This window comes from Zootoca vivipara, chromosome 1 (genome assembly GCF_963506605.1).
Source record: "Zootoca vivipara chromosome 1, rZooViv1.1, whole genome shotgun sequence".
Taxonomy (NCBI): domain Eukaryota; kingdom Metazoa; phylum Chordata; class Lepidosauria; order Squamata; family Lacertidae; genus Zootoca; species Zootoca vivipara.
This window is the reverse complement of record NC_083276.1, coordinates 64,390,909-64,410,157: the sequence shown is the minus strand read 5'-3', so window position 1 is coordinate 64,410,157 and position 19,249 is coordinate 64,390,909. Positions and strand designations below refer to the sequence as shown.

The window sequence follows — 19,249 nt, the reverse complement described above, 5'->3', positions numbered from 1 at the left end:
AACTCCTTTTTCTCCGATTCCTTCATGTTTTTTGTTAATATTTATGTCTTTCTTTTTTTAAAAATAAATAAATAAATCCTGCTACTCGACCAAACTCTTGTATTTTTTCTAAAACTTTAAAGGTAAAGGGATTAGGTCCAGTCGTGGACGACTCTGGAGTTGCAGCGCTCATCTTGCTTTACTGGCCGAGGGAGCGTACAGCTTCTGACGAACCAAAGCAGCGCACGGAAACTTTAGGGAGACATAATTTTGGTTCCTCAACTGTACTTATCAAGTCATCTGCAAATGCTTTCAACTTCAATTCATTTTCTCCCGTTCTTATTCCCACAATTTGTTTATCTGCTCTTATATTTCTGTTCAAAACCTCCAGGACCAGGATGAATAATAAAGGTGATAAATTAACAGACATCCTTGTCTCGTTCCTTTTTCTATTTTAAATTGATTCATTATCACCTGGTTAATAATTAATTTTGCATTCTGTTCTGTATATACAGCTTGTATCCCTTTTATAAACTTTTCTCCATATTCCATTTCTTCCATTACTTTCTTCATGAAATCCCAAGATATATTATCAAATGTTTTTTCCGCATCTATAAACATCATTGCTGCTTTTTTCTCATTTCTTACTTTTAGATATTGTATTACATTAAAAATATTTCTTATGTTATCTTTAATCTGTCTACCTGGAAGAAATCCCACTTTATCTGGATGTATATAAACATTGGTGCTGGAGGAGACTCTTGAGAGTCCCATGGTCTGCAAGATGATCAAACCTATCCATTCTGAAGGAAATCAGCCCTGAGTGCTCACTGGAAGGACAGATCCTGGAGCTGAGGCTCCAATACTTTGGCCACCTCATGAGGAGAGAAGACTCCCTGGAAAAGACCCTGATGCTGGGAAAGATAGAGGGCACAAGGAGAAGGGGACGACAGAGGACGAGATGGTTGGACAGTGCGAAGCCACCAACATGAGTCTGGCCAAACTGCGGGAGGCAGTGCAAGACAGGAGTGCCTGGTGTGCTCTGGTCCATGGGGTCACGAAGAGTCGGACATGACTAAACGACTAAACGACAACAATTTAAACATTTAAGACCTTTTTCAATCTATTAGCTAAAATATTAGCAAATATATTGTAGTCGAGAGGTAAGTTCATTTGAGCACATAATGAGACTGTTTCCTCTTTTAGTGTGTTGGTGTAGCTTAGTCCCCACAGTTGTTTGACCAGAGAACATTAACTTCAAGGTGACTTTTAGCCAAACTACAGTACTTCAAGCTGTCAGAGTCAAGCGCTGTCATACATGCTCCAGTCATAGGCAGTCTAAAGGGCCCTCTCCCATCTGCTTTGTAACTATCTCTAATGCACGTATACCTGAGTCAAACATGTTTACACCTGATCATATCCACAAACTCAGCTTCTTATAGGGCACAAAGTAGCAAAAAAGAAAGAAAAAGCCCTGTTCCATTTCCTGGTAAAGTTGTTCATTATCATAACCAGGGCAATTTCTGTCCCAAATCAAAGTCTGATGCTTGTTGGCTATGGGTCTCAAAGATTGAAAGTAGCAACCGTGCTTGTGGATAATCAGTTGTGATAAAGGGATATTTGTACATGCTGTGCAATCTGGGCCTATTCCTAAACGTTATTAAAAACTGGAATTCAAATAACTTGCAGAACAATGAGGTTTTGAGTTTTGACAGTTTTACTGTCAGGGAGTTGCTAAAATAAAATTACACATCAGCAATTGAGCCTCTGTAAAATTTTGAATGGTTCAGGATGTCTATGCCTACCATACCAAATTTATAGACACAGGTAGCAGCATAGCAACATATACAATACAGTGTTAATCAAAGAACAAACTGGAAAAAATTATCTGCTTGTAACGCCAGAACATTCAGATCTAGGCCAGCACACAGTGAACCAAATGTGTTGAGGTCACACTAATCTTTGTTTGATTTTGTTAGATGAAAAACGGATGTCAGTGCAATTGTAATATGTTGCTTCATGAACCACTATTTTCAAAAAGAATTAATTTTATCTTGTGATAATTCAGCCAGGTCCATTTATATGAATGAGTATATTTGTTTTGTTATGCTCATCAATGTCATTTAAACCAAAAGGGCAACACTTGTATTAACAAGGGGTTTTACACAAGGCCTTTTTTTAAAAAAATAAAAATGCCTCTTGCTTCAGATTGCTGGTCAGGAAAGATATTTATTTATTGTAATCCAAGAGAATGTTTTTCTATATAAGCACAAAATAATTAATATGTAAGTGTCTGATGAGCTTCAGGCACCAACTTAAGACTTGGGTGATTTCAGCACACCTCTTTATGAAATTGATTTGTTTTTAAACCTTTGTCAGATGACCCATTTTTGTATTGATTATCCTTAATTAATTTTTGCTTGATTTTATATTGTTTTGATTTTAATGGAGAATCTGTAAACTACATATTGTATTGGCCTGAAAATAAGCTGCACTTTTTTCCAAATCTGATCGTAAAATGTTAAAGTGTGGCTTATATTCGCGACCTTATGCCACCAGAAACGTGGCGCGGCTCCACCCCCCAGGAAGCAACCAGGGAGCGTGGGGCAACGCCGCCCGTCCCATCCATGCCTCCCAAGCCTCCCCCAAGCCGCCAAATTTTAAAGGTTCTGCCTATTTGCAGGGTTGACTTATATTCCTGCCAATACGGTACATACTTTTTAAAATGAGTTTGAAGCATAGAAATTAATAAAGAATACCAGCGTTTATATACTGTTGACAAAAGGTTCTGCAATTTCTAAAAGCCATTGGTAACTTTGGGCTTTTCAAATGTTTGACGGGGTGAGCTGAGCTCTTCTAAATGTAACTAGTGTAAGAAACAGTGACATGACAAACTGCACAGCAGAGGCTGTGCACAACCTATACCTTTTAGAGCACATTCGAAGCATATTTGTTCCCTTGAAGAATTCTGGGCACTGTGGTTTGTTAAGGGCTGCTGGGAATTGCTACTCTGTGGGGTAAACTACAATGCCCAGAATTCACTGAGGGAACGAATGTGATTGCTTTAATGGTATAATGGGTATTACACACCCAAAGAGAGCTAGGTCTTAGGGAAGGCAGCTCCTGAAGTAAGGAGTGGTGAGCAAAGCATCCTTGGTATCTGAACCCTTGGAAGTCCCTTGCAGGGGAAACAAGGCAATTCCAATACTTTGGCCACCTCATGAGAAGAGAAGACTCCCTGGAAAAGATCCTTATGTTGGGAAAGATTGAGGGCACAAGGAGAATAATAATAATAATTTTCCAACAGAAAAATGAAATAAAAAAATCTATTAAACATTAAAAGCCTCCCTAAACAGGACTGCCTTCAGATGTCTTCTAAAAATCTGGTAGCTGTTTTTCTCTTTGACATCTGATGAGAGGACATTCCACAGGGCGGGCGCCACCACCAAGAAGGCCCTCTGCCTGGTTCCCTGCAACTTGGCTTCTTGCAATGAGGGAACCGCCAGAAGGCCCTCGGTACTGGACCTCAGTGTCCGGGCAGAATGATGGGGGTGGAGAAGCTCCTTCAGGTATACTGGACCGAGGCCATTTAGGGCTTTAAAGGTCAGCACCAACACTCTGAACTGTGCTTGGAGAAGGTGACGACAGAGGATGAGATGGTTGGACAGTGTTCTCAAAGCTACCAACATGAGTCTGACTAAACTGCGGGAGGCAGTGGAAGACACGAGTGCCTGGTGTGCTCTGGTCCATGCGGTCACGAAGAGTCGGACACGACTAAACAACAACATACTGAGGCTGCAGTCCTATACACTCTGTACTGGGATTACACTGGAATTTAAGAGGGTGCACTTTTGAGCAGACATATATATGTGCTGCAAAAGGTTTGGGCTGGCCATGCTTGTGGAAAGGGTGAGGGTGAAATAGCAAAGGTCAGGTCGCAATCAGGCTCAGATGCACAACCATGTGTTATTTGTGCCTTGCCAGTAGTGTAGAGAGAATTACCTTGTGAATTGACCTGAGACCTATGATGAAGGGCGGTACACAAGTCTAAAATATAATAAAAAAAGCAAGCAAGCAGGATTTTCTTTCATATTGGGAATAAATTTTGGAGTGACATGGTAATTGATGGGATCTTCCTTGCTTTGGCAAGTGATTAAGATGATGTTTGTGTTAGATTAGAACAAACTGAGAAAGAAAATAACCAAGCAGAGGTTGAATACTACTTTTCTTTTCTTAGATAAGTTTCATATTTCATGCTAACATTAAGAAAAAGTTAAGAAAATGGCTCGATTCAGGCAGTAAGTCTAGATTTTGTTCATGCAGAATAGTTTGCCACATCACAAGTTACTGTAGTCTTCACTGTATCTTTTTTAATTTAGTGTTTGGAGCAGCACGGATGTTTCACTTTATATTAGTGTGAGTTGCTTCTTTGCATCTTGTGTGTTGATCTTGGATTATACCAAATGGTTATTTACCATAAATATTTCATAAACATTCCAGTTATTTTTAATGACTCCTCATCTGCATCTTTCTCCAACCTATGAACAATGGCTTCATTCAGTCAAAATGAAGCCATTCTGAAGAGACCAGCAAAAGGAATACATAAACAGTTGCTTATGAAAATGTGCAGTGTGCCCATTATCCTTGAAGAGACAAGCAGACTTTCAGCATATAGGTCACATATAATAAAAATAAATAAAATCCACACAAGTTATACTACAGAAATACAGAATGCTTATTTATTTCACATACTTTAAGCCTGCCCTTCATCATGTGATCTCAGTGTACATTACAATATAATTAAAATAAGAATTCCAAACAAGTTCAGTCATAAAAACCTCCAGACCTGCAGCAGTAGTGAACATCCTAAAAATCTCCAGGCAAAAACCTTGTTGAGTAAGTAGCCATGCCTCCATTTCCTGCCAATTACAGTATTCTTGAACCACAGCATATGCAGCCGCCGTTTCTCTCCCATGTTTTGCAACTGCACCCTACCCTTCCTCCTTATTCTGAGTTTCCTCCTTATTCTGAGTTTCCTCCTTATTCTGAGTTTCCAAAGGCAACTTACAATGTGGCACAGCTAAATTATGTGTGAAAAGTAGGGAAATCTGCTACATGTGCATGCATGCAAGTCTTTCATATATGTGAAGATTGTGGCCGCCATTTGGTTTCCAAAACAGAGTCATATTTGAATCATTATACCAACGGAGTACTTTGCAAATTTACAAAGCCGCTTGCCTTAGTCACTCCCAATTACTTCAGTTTAATGTTTTCAAGCTTAATAAACCACTAAACAGCATTTTGAAAAAGTGTCTTTACTTTAATGAGCTTAGTAACATCAAATCAACAATACAAAAAATGTGATTTCTTTTTCTTAGCTTTATACATTATTGTGGACCACCTAAAAACTGGACTAAAAAAGCACCTCTCATTAGTCCTGGCCTAAATGTTTGCCGTACATAAAATGATAGATATTACTATGCATTTTGTGAATGAAATGTGAACTTAAATAGCATAGATATATAGAAGGAAGTGCACTGTGTAATACTACAAAAATGTATGTTAGTGTAGGATGAAAAATGTTAAATTGCCATTAACAAATCTGAAGTTACTATACACTGATTTTCAATGTCCTAGTTTTGGCTTGTTTAAATTATTTAAACTATTTAAATTATTTTAAATAGTAGTAAAATTTTAAATATTTAAAATATATTTCCTCTATGAAGACCTGTTTATTGGAAGACAGTTTGAGTTTCCTTTTTAACATATATTACTTAAAGCAAAAGTAAATGATACAATGTTCTGTTAAAGAAGACTGTACAATCCAGTTGTATCACTTTTGATGCAAACAGAGGCTTAAAAGAAGAAGAAAAATCAAATGATATACATCATTTAGAGATGTGGACACAAAACAATGTTTGTTGGATTACCAATATGCAGGTGCAATTATTTAGTTTAGCACAGTGTTATCGATTTGTTTGCTTGCCCCCACTGATACATTTACAAAGAATGAGAACTTCATGTTTATACATTTGAGTGGGTACTGAATAGTTGGAAATCACATGCACATCTGTAGCCAGCCAGTTCCACATTCTTGCAGTATTATAGACACAAGTGACATGTGTGTACAATGTTGGTTGATGTATCCTATTCAAATCAGCTACATCACAATCCTAAATACAAAGTGGAAGAAAGTCTGAACAGTTTCAGCATATATTGCATTTAGGTGAGGTTTCCGCTGCTCAAATCCTATAACTCTACTTATTGTAAGTGCACTGGCAGTTCTCCAAAGCATATCCAGCACTCTCTCAAAACTTCTACTTGCCCCGGGGGGGGGGGGGTTCCTTGGAAGGAAGAAAACACAAGGCGGTTGTCACGAGTAATGTTCAATTTTTATCCCAGAATATTTAGAAAATGTCTCTGAGCAAATAACTGGATTTCTCAAGTAACGTTGCTGTTACTCTGTCCCCTTATAGCTACAAAACATATTCCCTGAATGCAGGAAATACAGAGTTATTGCTACAGCGAAGGCAAATTTCTTCAATCTGTTGGTATAAGAAGCCTAAAATCTTTGCTTACATTTTATTTTCCCAAATGGCATTTAATTCTCCTAAACTTGCTTAATTCTGGATACATAAAACATTGTCTGCCTAGCATGGTGATATTCTCTGTTGTTTATAGGAACCATGGAAGATGCTCAAAACTAATTAGAGGCTTCTCAATTAAGAGAGAAATGGTGTGCAATTGTGCCTAGGAATACACCCAGGCCCCTACAGCTGCCGACCTTTTCCTGCGCCACAGAGTCACAAAAGACATTGGGTGTGTTTCAAGATGTCCACACTTCATGTGGTATAGTGATTAGGCCTAATAGGCCTCACCAATGCTCAACATGAAGTTGTGTACCCTAGAACAGACACTCCTTGCAACGTACAGGCATTTCTTGAAACACAGGGAGGGCAAACCAGTTGATGCAAGAGTTCTCTGAAGGTAGGAAGTTGAACACCCATCTAGCAATACAAAACTGTCTTTTCCATTCTACTCCCATATTCCTGAGAAAGTTTCTTATTTATCATTCACTTGATAAAGTTGCCACCGACTCAGCACGATCCTACCAATTTCCTCAGAAGTAAGTTCCATTGATTTAAATGAGACTTAGTCTTAGGTAAGTGGGCATAGGCTTTCATCCTGGGTCTACAACAGGCATCCCCCAAACTTCGGCCCTCCAGATGTTTTGGACTACAATTCCCATCTTCCCTGACCACTGGTCCTGCTAGCTAAGGATCATGGGAGTTGTAGGCCAAAACATCTGGAGCGCCGCAGTTTGGAGATGCCTGGTCTACAACATGGGGCAACCCCAGCTCTTTTGTTTAATTAAAGTTTAATTATTAAACCAATATATGTGTAAGCTTGTGTTGAAATGTACATTACTTTGCTGTAGAAGAACACATTTTGTTTTTGCACTTTGAACCTTCAGTGACTGGTTTTTAAGTATTTCAATTCTAAAATGAGAAGTATGAGAGTATCTTCCTCCAGCTGAGCAGGTTATTTACACGATGGCCCCAAGGATATTGCATCTACATTATAAAAAGACTTTCAAATATCTTCCTAACATTACATACTCTCACAGAGCAATGCTACAGATGCCTGCTCAAAAGAAAGTCTCAGAAGTTCTACAGGGCTTGGATAAGCAGGTAAAAGATTGCAGCCTTAATTATGAGTGAAGATGTACATTTGTTTGCAGGGAGGATGTATATATGCTGAGGTTTCCAAGATAATTCGGCAGTATTACGCTTCTTTGTTTGCAGGTAAGATTCATGCCTGAAATGTTTCTAGGAAGAGGATCAAGATACAGCCCTAACACTGGTATAGCTTGAGTCTAGACCTTTAGTTCTTCTACAGAAGTAGCAGAAATACAGCAAAGTCACAGTCACAGTAATACAACTTGGCTTTTTCAAGGCAAGTGCAGTATGAAGATATTTTAAGACAAATATCAACAAGAAATTTACCAAATTTTTCATTGCATTCCCCCCCCCATCAGAAAAATGGAGTACCACCACGTCCTACAATATAAAAACCTTTTGAAAATGCAGAGGTAAACCAACATAATAGATATCAAGATCAAAAATGTTGTCCTTTCATATTTTGAAATCCTAGTTTAATTCATGATCACAGCCTTTCATTCTTCTTTACAAATCTAAGGTGCAATGAACATATGTACAACTAAAGAAAATACACCATGCTACATATAAGAATATCCTGATTGGCTAGTGAATGAAGAATCCTGCTTTCTTGGCTGAAATTAAGGCACTAAGTGGCAGTGAAAGGACAATTGAATTATATATATATATATAATTTATGTATATATATTATCTGACAAAAGTACAATACGTTTAGTCCTTTTACAAATCCAAGCAGAGGACTTACACATTTTGAATCCAAGACTAAGGTAAGGCATTCTGTTGGCAGATGAAGAAATTTTCCTACTGATCTCAGTTTAACACATTTGTAGTCTAAGTGGGACTACTGGTCCTACTGATTTAAAAAATAACCCAGCTGAGAAAGACAACTACAAAAGAATGTCTGAGGATTTGAAAAGGCACCAAGAAGCAAACAGTTCTGCCATTACCAATTTTTAAAAAATGTCAGCTGTGTTTAACACTGCATATAGTCTATCCAATCATCAATCTTCGGTATCCAGAAGAGAAATATAGTAGCTATTCAATGAAAATTTCAATTATTCATGTTATTTTAGTAAGAAATTTATTTTCATTAATCAGAAAATAAAATGCAGTGTTTAAACACAACTTAACTTATAAAGCAAACTTATAAAGTCTAGTATGTCTTATTCCTGGTTAACACTGAAGGAAACCTGTATAAACAAAAGGATTATCTTAAGATATAGTTTACAATATGAAATTAATATATAAAAATGAACAGAATTTACTGAAAACCATGAAAGTGTATTACAAAGATACACAAAACAATTGTAAGCCACAAATATTTTCTCTGTGAAAAATACAACTATTTGTGAGATAAAATGTACAACTGATTTCTTTCCAAAGGAAAAAAAAAGCACAGTATAAAGAAAAATACGTTTTTCTTCAAAATAAAAAAGGGGAAAATAGTTAAAGTCATTGCGCTTCATTACAATATAATTTGACACAAAACAGCCGTCAAAGGATTGCACCAACTCCATGTTCAGCCTCCTGAACATAACAGCAGTAAAAGGAGTCCATAAAGCAGAATAATTCTGAATTTGTGGTGACGTTAAATATGGCGAATTTAACGTCATATTAGCTCTGTTTGCAAAATGTAGAAGACTCTACTTGATCAGACCAATGTAAATATTTGTACATTGTGTACAGAGCCAGAAAAGGCCATATTTTCAGTATTATTTTCACCGTAGCCCAAAAATATATATTTAGTGCATGCTTTGATCATTTCAAAAATAAACCTGTCATTTCAATACAAGAGTTTATAAAATAGAAAAAAAAATCATTCTTCAGATTAAAAATGCAGTGAGGTTCATTTGTAGTTCCATTTTCATGGCAGCATAATTTTTCCTCATCAGAAGCCACGGAACCAAGAACACCACAGATTCCTCAGACTCAGAATAGTGTGGCATGACCAGATTAACCAGAGCTTCTCTGACCTTTCAGTTTCTCATGATGTGTGCTATAGAGAAAAAAAGTAACATTTGGGACAGTGTCTGTTATGAACATTTCTGCTGTACATGATTCAAAAGTTCACCGAACTTCTCAAAGAGGTCTTCTACCCATTTCATATTTTTCATGCATTGCTGTACAATCTCCTCCTGGCCTAGATCTCCACTCTTCTTCTGAACGGAAGAAATCTATGGAGGAGCAATGGAAGCAGGAGATTAGTTTGCAGATATCTATTCATTCTCAATACTCTCAGAAGTCAGAGGTCTTACGTTTTAGTGGATTTATTCAGCCACCCACAAACCACCTGTGACCAAGGGACAACCTCATAAACAAAATACAATGCATTGATACTAATGAATTTCCTTGTGCAGCCAAATAGGTTCCTCGACTAAAGCTCCATTTCTGTACTCATGAACAACCTACAATATTATTTAATAACTTTACACTCTCTGCAGGTATGCAGCTTGGGAGTACTTCTGGATCCAAGGCTGTCGCTTGAGGCTCAGGTGGCCTCAGTGGTGCAGAGACCAGGGCAAGATGGTTTGACCATATAATACCAATCCTAGCCCTTCTGCATTGGCTGCCAATGAGTTTCTGGGCCCAATTCAAAATGCTGGTGTTTACCTATAAAGCCTTAAACAGCTCAAGACTACACTACTCAAGACTGCCTCTCTCTACATGAAGCAACTGGGACCCTGCAATCATCATCGGAGGCCCTTCTTCACGTGGCCCATCCACGAGAGGCCTGGAGGGCAGGAACACGAGAATAGGCAGTTTCTGTGGTGGCTCCCCACTTGTGGAACACACTCCCCAGGGAGGCTTGCCTGGCACTTCATTATATATCTTTAGGCACCAGGCAAAAACATTCCTCTACTTTCAGGCCTTTGGCTAATTATACAATCTATGGCCTTTTAAACTCTGTGCGTGTGGTGGCAGGGAGTACTGATTTTGTTTGTTACTATGGTATGTATTTTTGTGTGTTTTTTAAATATTGCAACCCTGTATAAAAATAACTAAATACCATAAATAAAATTGGCAAGTTTTTCTTTTGTCTGAGCTACCTGCATTCATTTCAATCCACATAATAACCTTAATGTTTCCTGTTCACAAGAAGTCTTGAAACCCCCCATATTACTGTAACCAACAAATCTTAGTATTTTAACTAGTATAACTTCCACAGCATGGTTTTTATTTAATTTCAGAATTTATGAGCTACTCCTAGATTTATAGATAAATGTGACAGAATCAGATAGAGAAAAAAAATATGCTATCATCAACTTGATAAAAACTGACCTCAACTTTACACCTCAGAAACATGTGGTATTTGTAATGATGGAGTGAGTGATATAAAGAGCACAATGATATCTTTTCTGGATCTACAGCAAACTCCTGCAGAGGAAAATAGTTTTTATTAGCCATGAAGTTAACTATGAACTGATGGATTTATTGGTACCAATAATTATTCTGACCACTCAGAGATAATATGCACTTGTGAATACATTCATCCACACAAGGCCTGGGCCTAGATTAATCCTTCAGTTTGCAAATGGAACTGAAATCCAGCAGAGACTCTTGCAAAAGTGGTTGAGGGAGGCACTGCTCATTATATTTCACCTTCCCACTGCAGTCCCTGTGCATCCTCCCACATTGTTCCAGTGGCTCTCTCACCCTCCATAGCAGCTTTTCACGGGACACAGGGGGACTGGCAAAAATAACCCAGTTACTATGAATGGAGTTCAACCTTCCCAGTTTACAATGGGAGGCCCAGTTTAGTGCCAGCCAACACTACCCTGCGATTCTGCCTGGAAAAGCTTAACAGGGCTTGGGATGTCGATTTCATGCCCTGTAAGTTTTACCCTCTCTGGTGATGATGCCTGGGTCCTCCTCCCTCTGATGTGCTTCTCAGATATCACAATGGATGAATAGGTGAATGCTTATTTCTTGTTCACTCTCGGATTCTATTTTCTCTTAGGCATTTCACCCCCTTGTGCTGAATACCCTCAGTCCAAACATCACTGTGCAGCTGCCTTCAGTTTGCTGCTGCTGCTGCAACCCCCCTCCCAAACTCCTTAACATTTTTCTCTCTCCCACTTCAGATAGGCAAATTGCAGACTACTTATTTCTGTTTGCTATACAGTACTGATGAAAAACCCTTTCAGGAAATGTCTTCCATCATTTCCACCTGGATACCTTATGGTGGCATTCAACGAAAGCAGTTCAGTGGGGAAAATATTTGCCAGATAGTTAAATGTCTAGGGCTCGCAGAGGCAGAGATTTGGAGAACCACTGCAGTTGCTTACATACAGTATTAACATGTTTTGATACAGGTTGAAGTCAAATGTCAAAGCTACTATGTAGGGGTTTAAAAAGGCAACAAGGTAAGTGCAAAGGAAGCCATAAATAAAATTGTCAATATTATCAGCCATAATGGCAGACCTGGAACCATCAGAGAGAGATGCTTACACTAAATCTGAATGCACATCAGTTTAGAAGTCCCATTTGAGTTCAGTGGGGCTTACCAACTCTCAGGGTAGGTGCATGTAGGTCTGCAGCCTCCAGAGGACCAAATAAAAAGGGTATGGGGTAGGTCAGTACTTTTGTGTGATGGCTCATTCATAAGGAAAACGAATACCTCCTGTTGTGAAATATTTCCTTCACAGGGCCCCTTTTCTATTCTCTACTTCAACGTATTTACTTTTTTAAGAATACAATTTCTTACTGGACTTCAAAGAAAATGAAACCAGTCAAAAAATTTTTTTTAACTACTGTTAAATAAATTATGAATTTCTTTTTGAAAATGCACAACTGGAAAGCATAAAGTTTAGTATCACGTTTTAGATAATGTCTGTAAAGAAGATGATTAGTGTTCCATTAAAAATATAGCAGCAAACCACCCCCAAACACTTTAAAAAACACATACCTGTGCTAATTTTGAGGCTGCTTTAGAAATCCTCAGTGTTTTCTTGTTATAAGCTTTGCCATTCATTTTGATTCTAGGAATTACACTCACTCCAGTTTTTGTTTTAGAATCTCGATTGATTACGGTCAGTTCAGGGAAGCTTTCCAAAGCAGCCTTAGAACAGAGCAAAAAAGGCAGAAATTTACAGTCTGTGTAGGATTCCACTACGTCAAATTAATAAGCTACAAATTTTATCAGAATTCTTTGATAAAATAAGTCTTTAAAAGAATGCAGGAGCAATTACTGTTATTCAAATTCTTAAAAATATATTGAGTTAATCCTGTTCAGGTGATTTGCCCAATTAAGGTAAGATATAGTTTCTTTCATATTATGCTCACTGATGTTTACAGGAAGTCTCCCTTTCATCTGAAAATGCAGGATTATAGCTAGGCAATTTTTATCTGAAGGGATAAAAATATATACAAGAAATCCAACAGGAATTTGCACTGCTGTTTTATTTGCTTTGTATGATTAGACATCACTTCCCAAAAGATCTCAAACGATGTAAGAGCAGTAAATAATTAATAAAACCATTTTCACTATCAATACCTTGAGTGAACGCTCCAAGCTCAATTTGGACAGCAGCCTTTTTCTATTGTCATTTAGCATGCCATCAATTTTTCTCATATGAGGCAAAAGCAGCTCATCTGAAAAAGCAGAACACAATGTATGATACTTCAATGCAAAGCAAGCATTGGCCAGAAGCAGAAAGAGGTAGGAAAAAGTGTACCTACAGAGTCACAAACAAGCTCAGTAACCCACTGAAGCCTACTACAGTTTCACAGAGTTTTTGCTCTCATGGGCTTCATCAGTGGCATATGTTCATATATGAAGTATCAAGATAATAGAACTTATAACATAATGGTTTCTGCACAGTTTCTCTGGAACTGTAGTAGGCTCCAATTTGGACTTTATGAACATATGTGGAGCAGGATCTAGCAGATATTTGGTCTTTATGAATGAACTGATCTATTGGGACTTCCGTCTATATTACTGCATTTTATGTGTTGTTTATGTGCAAGATAAACATTTGATATTGTGATAAGAATATATAGAAGAGTATTGTTTATGTGAATGCACAGCCGATTACGTCTTGTGTGTTTGTCGCAGTATATAAACAAGCCAGATCTCTTGCTTGCCTAGATGGGAGGATTGAGGTATGTGCGTATGGAAACCTGACTTTTGCATGACTGGAATTAGGCTATAATACAGAGTCATATCTGCCCTCCCAGCTTTGCCTCTGGCCCCTCCCACCATTGGCATGTGGCCCCTCCCCTAGAAGGCTGCCCCTACCAGTGATCTACAGACTACCGTTTGGGACCCCTGAACTCTAAATGCTTGTGATCTCAAGCTGATGTCTTATCTGTTCCTTGAACAAAGATATCATATGGGAAACAGAAATAAGCTACACAAAGTGAAAGGTTGAACACACTGTACCATTGCTCCTCTCCAATGCCAGCATAGTATCTGGATCCAAGGCAATACTAACAAGCAGTTCCATATAGCTCCTAAATGTTTCTTTCATAGCTCTGGTGTTCAAAAAACGAGCAATAATAGGAGCTGGAGATGCAGTGTCTGAAATACAGTACCAAAAATACAAATATATTATTCCAATTGGATTTTGTTTACAGGCCTAGAAATTTATTACGATTCTGGTGACCTCTAGTGACCATTCAAAGAAATACAGGTATACCAAGATGGTTAGTACAGTGGTACCTCATGTTGCGAACGGGATCCATTCCGGCGGCCCGTTTGCAACATGAAAAGGCCGCAATATGAAGCGCTGCATCTGTGCATGCGCGTGACGCAATGCGGTGCTTCTGCGCATGCACAAAGCGCGGTTTAGCGCTTCTGCGTATGCGTGCAGGTTACAGACGCGCCGAACCTGGAAGTAACCTGTTCTGAGACTTCTGGGTTCGGCGCGTCCATAACCTGAAAAGACGCAACCTGCAGCAGATGTATCATGAGGTATGACTGTATGCATAATTTTAGTAAGGACTGAACTGTTAAGATCCTTAACAGTTGAAAAAAAGCTTCAAATAATTTAAACAAGAACAACAAAATATAGATTCTTACTGGATTAGTTATAAGCTGAAAAATAGTGCTTAGGATGAGTTTTTATGATCATACTGCATTCAAATTTAAGCTCAAACTTTTTCTTCATTTTGGAAAATTAGGATCCTTTGCTTTGAAAACTTAAATCAACATTGCTGCTACAGAAGAATCAACCAATGCCCAAAGACACTGCAAGTGCCACTTAAAATTAAATGTTAAAGAAGTCATTCCTAATAAGGACAGTGGAGTGGAGACTTGGGAGAAACTTTTCTGCCTGACAGAAATTGCCAAAGGTAAAACCATTCCACAGAGTGTTACTGACCCTATAGCCAACACTGCCTGCCCCATCTCTTAGATGCCTATGTGTTGTTGAGCATGCTGTCTGCAAAGAGTTGCAAATGTGTTGGCGTTCCATGTGATTGTGCTTCCCAACCATGCGGGGTGCTTATACATGTATAGCTGCATGCATGTAAGCATCCCTTCACAGACACTGAGCTCAACAAGCAAACATCTGGTAACGCTGAGCTTGGTCCAAGAGGTGCAGCCCCTGTTCCCTACTCCATATGCAAAGTAAATGTGTGCTGGCAATGTCTGCATAAGACTCCACTCATCCCATGTTATGAAGCAATATTTTAAAAAGTTGCCCTCTTCACAAATGGTGGCTTTGAAATGTTCACAATTATCATGCGACAAAACGGCAAATGACATTTTATGACAACATGAATTTTTGCTCTACTAAAAGGGGGGAGGAAGAGCAGCACCAAAAGCAAGAGAAGTCAGGAAAGTGGCTGAGCCTCAAAGTGGTGCCAGTAAAAAATCTTTACAAAATATAGTTTTTGCAAAATGAAGTCCAATGTGTTTCGGTTAAAAGCAACCTTCTTCAGGGCACTTGTTGAGAATAAGGTTTTCCTATCAAGTTAGCACCTCTCCACCAAGTTTCGCTGAGAAATTTGCAAAGCTTGTTAATTTTTTTGGAGATATTACATAATCAGAATACCTAGTTTTGACATTGTGGCACTTACCTTCTTCATCATTCTGGAGTTGAGGGGCAGGGGGCAATTCTTCTTTCCATGTTTTCCGTTTCTTTGGTGGTGGTTCTGCCTTTATCTTTGGCTGCTTAGCTTTGGGTTTCACTACAGAAACTTTTGTTGTTGCAGGTGTAGTTTTTGATGCTGGAGGCTCAGGAGATTTATTGATGCTAGTGCTTGGCTTACAATGGACAGGCCTACAAATTGAAAGAGAGAGTAAATGCAAGGAACTATTGCGAATATGAGTTTCACTTTTATAAATTAAGGTTTATAAATTAAGGTCATTTAGGTTATTCATTAGTTTAACCTCTATTATTCTTTCTCCATTAATTCCTTTATGGACTTTTACTCCATTTTCACCTGTAGACAAGCACAATTGTTTAAATGATTTAACTACTGGGAACGATCCAGTGCAGTGTGAGCAGGCCTCTTTCACTCATGCAATAGGGCTTCTCCTTCTTGTCTTTCTCCCCCGGACTCCGCACCCACCCCAGAAACAAATCTGCTCCAGAAGGGTGGAGCAGCTGATTTTGAGAGCACAGTGAGAGGAACTGGATGAGGAAGAAGTCCTGTTGCAAAGCAGGTTTCCATTGTGCAAGTGAGAGGTCATGATTAGATATAGCACATCAGTTCTGAATATCTTGTAAACTGGTAATCTGATGTGTTCAAATGCACTCATGCATACCCCAGGTTGCTCCCACCCAACCATTAGATGCTGAAAGACTAACTAGTAGAATTTTGTGAATGGGAGAAAGAAGGAATGTCACTTCTCATTTAACAGCAACCAAGCTCCACAGAAGGAACTAAGAGGAAACCCAAAGAATGAAACTAATCTGAAAAATACCGGCTGGGGAAAACGTATCTATGAACAACATTACACAACTATGGTTTAGATCACTGCCAATGGGCTGCAGAGAGTCTTAGGGTCATGAGCTCATCAGGATTGAGGTTGAATCCTGACAAGACAGAAGTACTGTTTTTGGGGGACAGGAGGCGGCAGGTGTGGAGGACTCCCTGGTCCTGAATGGGGTAACTGTGCCCCTGAAGGACCAGGTGCGCAGCCTGGGAGTCATTTTGGACTCACAGCTGTCCATGGAGGCACAGGTTCATTCTGTGTCCAGGGCGGCTGTCTACCAGCTCCATCTGGTACGCAGACTGAGACCCTACCTGCCCACAGACTGTCTCGCCAGAGTGGTGCATGCTATGGTTATCTCCCGCTTGGACTACTGCAATGCGCGCTCTATGTGTAGCTACCTTTGAAGGTGACCCAGAAACTGCAATTAATCCAGAATGCGGCAGCTAGACTAGTGACTGGGAGTGGCCGCCGGGACCACATAACACCGGTCCTGAGAGATCTACACTGGCTCCCAGTACGTTTCCGAGCACAATTCAAAGTGTTGGTACTGACCTTTAAAGCCCTAAATGGCCTCGGTCCTGTATACCTGAAGGAGCGTCTCCACTCCCACCATTCAGCCCGGACACTGAGATCCAGCAACGAGGGCCTTCTGGCGGTTCCCCGTTGCGAGAAGCCAAGTTGCAGGGAACCAGACAGAGGGCCTTCTCAGTAGTGGCACCCGCCCTGTGGAACGCCCTCCCAGCAGATGTCAAGGCAATAAGTAACTATTTTACTTTTAGAAGACAACTGTTTAGGGAGGTTTTAAATGTTTGATGCTATATTGTTTTTAATATTCAGTTGGAAGCCGCCCAGAGTGGCTGGGGAAACCCAGCCAGATGGGCGGGGTATAAATAAATTATTATTATTATTATTATTATTATTATTATTATTATTATTATTATTAAAATCAGTTGTAAGGCAGCTTACAACATGAAAAGATTCACATAATTATAAATGTAACAAAAGTAGTCACAAACAATAAACAAAACACATAAAAAGCAGCCAACCATAATAAACCATAAGATCCAAAAATAAAGATCCTAAAATTAGTAGCCATAACAGCAACAACAACAAAAACCAAAGCAATACTCCAACCCCAGAGTCTGTTCAGCAGCCTCAGCTTTCGTAGCAAGAGTTGGTCAGGGCCCCGCCTTCCCAGACCAGGTGGAAAAAAGCTAGTAAAGCAAGGAGCAGATCTTCCAGGACTCAAGAGCCAAGATGCTCCCGTTCTGTTCTCCATTGTACACAAGGAGAGTGAAAGTTCCATATTCTTTTGCCTAAACCTCAGTTTCCAAAGTTTGTAAATAATGGGAAATGATGGTTTAGTCAAAAGTGAGTGAAGATACTTTCACTCCTCCTCTTATACATGAAAGAGAACCATGCAAGCCCAAAATGTGTAATTATGCAAACCAGTTCACCTTTTTAGTCTATTCTATTTGTTGCAACTACAAATAAATATTATGGATGCCTGCTGTAAAAAATACAAATTATTTCAATTAAAATATACAAATCTTAAAGCTTTTCTATTTGACACATTATTTTATAAAAATAAAATACCTTGCAGGCGGTACAGGCTTATTTCTGGGTCTCTTGGAACACACTCTGACATACTCTTTCTTGTTTGTATTTTCTATAAACTTCACATATACTCTTTTGTACTTTGATTTTGCATCTCCAAAATACCCAAGATACTGCAACGAGAAAAAACGCAGACATAGTACATGCAGATTCTTGCACTCAATTTTGTACAGGATAATTTATATTTAAGTTTAAATAATGGGTTGCATCCAGATGTAAGTGTGATCGCAAGGCATCTATCCCTCCTGTCGGTCCTTCAGGAAAGGGCTGGGATGTAACATGGGAGAGCTGAAGTAGGTGGGAACTAAGCTCAAGAGAGGCAGTGTAATAATGCACAGCAAAAAATAAATAAATAGCTAACACTATTTTAGGCTGCATCAACAGAAATATAGTGTCCTAATCAAGGGCACTATTCTGTCTTAGTCAGACCTCACCTGGAGTACTGTGTCCTACATGCACCTACCCCACAATTTAAGCAGGATATTGATCAGCTGGAACATATGCAGAGGAGGGCAACCAAGATTATCAAGGGTCTGGAAGCCATGCCTATTTTATTTATTTATATTAAATTTGTATACCACCCTTCATCTGTAGATCTCAGGGTGGTTCAGAATATAAGAAATACAATATGAGGAATGGTTGAGGAAAATGGATATGTTTAGTTGGTAAAGAAGAGAGTGAGAGAAGATATCATAGCCATCTTCAAATATCTAAAGGGCTGTCACATGGAAGAGGGAACAAGTTTGTTGCCTCCTGCTCCAGAGGCTAGGACCCAAACCAATGGATTCAAGTTAAAAGAAAAGAGATTCTGAGGAGAAACTTTCTGATGGTAAGAACTGATTGACAGTGGAACAGATTCCCACAAGGTATGTGGACTCTTCTCCTTTGGAGGCTTTTAGGCAGAAACTGGATGGCCATCTGTCATGTATGATCTAGTTGAGATTCCTACATTGCAGGGAGTTAGACTAGATGTTCCTCGGGATCCCCTCCAATGCTATGAGTAGAGTTTTCACTTGTGAAAAGTCTTGATGCAACCAAATAAATAGAGTTAAGCTTATCACACACTCCAAGTTAAAAGAATCAGCATATA

The 19,249-nt window shown here is 39.0% G+C and overlaps 1 protein-coding gene across 2 annotated transcripts in view; it reads right to left on the bottom strand.

Moving 5' to 3' along the window:
- Positions 1 to 4,256: 4,256 nt before the first annotated feature.
- Positions 4,257 to 19,249, bottom strand: part of QSER1 (glutamine and serine rich 1) — a 38,918-nt gene continuing 23,925 nt past the window's right edge. For both annotated transcript variants that reach the window (XM_035118204.2, XM_035118215.2), the window contains exons 7-13: positions 18,139 to 18,272; positions 15,681 to 15,883; positions 14,041 to 14,178; positions 13,153 to 13,250; positions 12,565 to 12,717; positions 10,938 to 11,033; positions 4,257 to 9,832 (exon numbers count right to left, since the gene is read on the bottom strand). In XM_035118204.2, the coding sequence (XP_034974095.2) occupies positions 9,692 to 9,832; positions 10,938 to 11,033; positions 12,565 to 12,717; positions 13,153 to 13,250; positions 14,041 to 14,178; positions 15,681 to 15,883; positions 18,139 to 18,272 (963 nt within the window). In that variant the 3' untranslated portion in view covers positions 4,257 to 9,691. The remainder of the gene's footprint in view (positions 9,833 to 10,937; positions 11,034 to 12,564; positions 12,718 to 13,152; positions 13,251 to 14,040; positions 14,179 to 15,680; positions 15,884 to 18,138; positions 18,273 to 19,249) is intronic.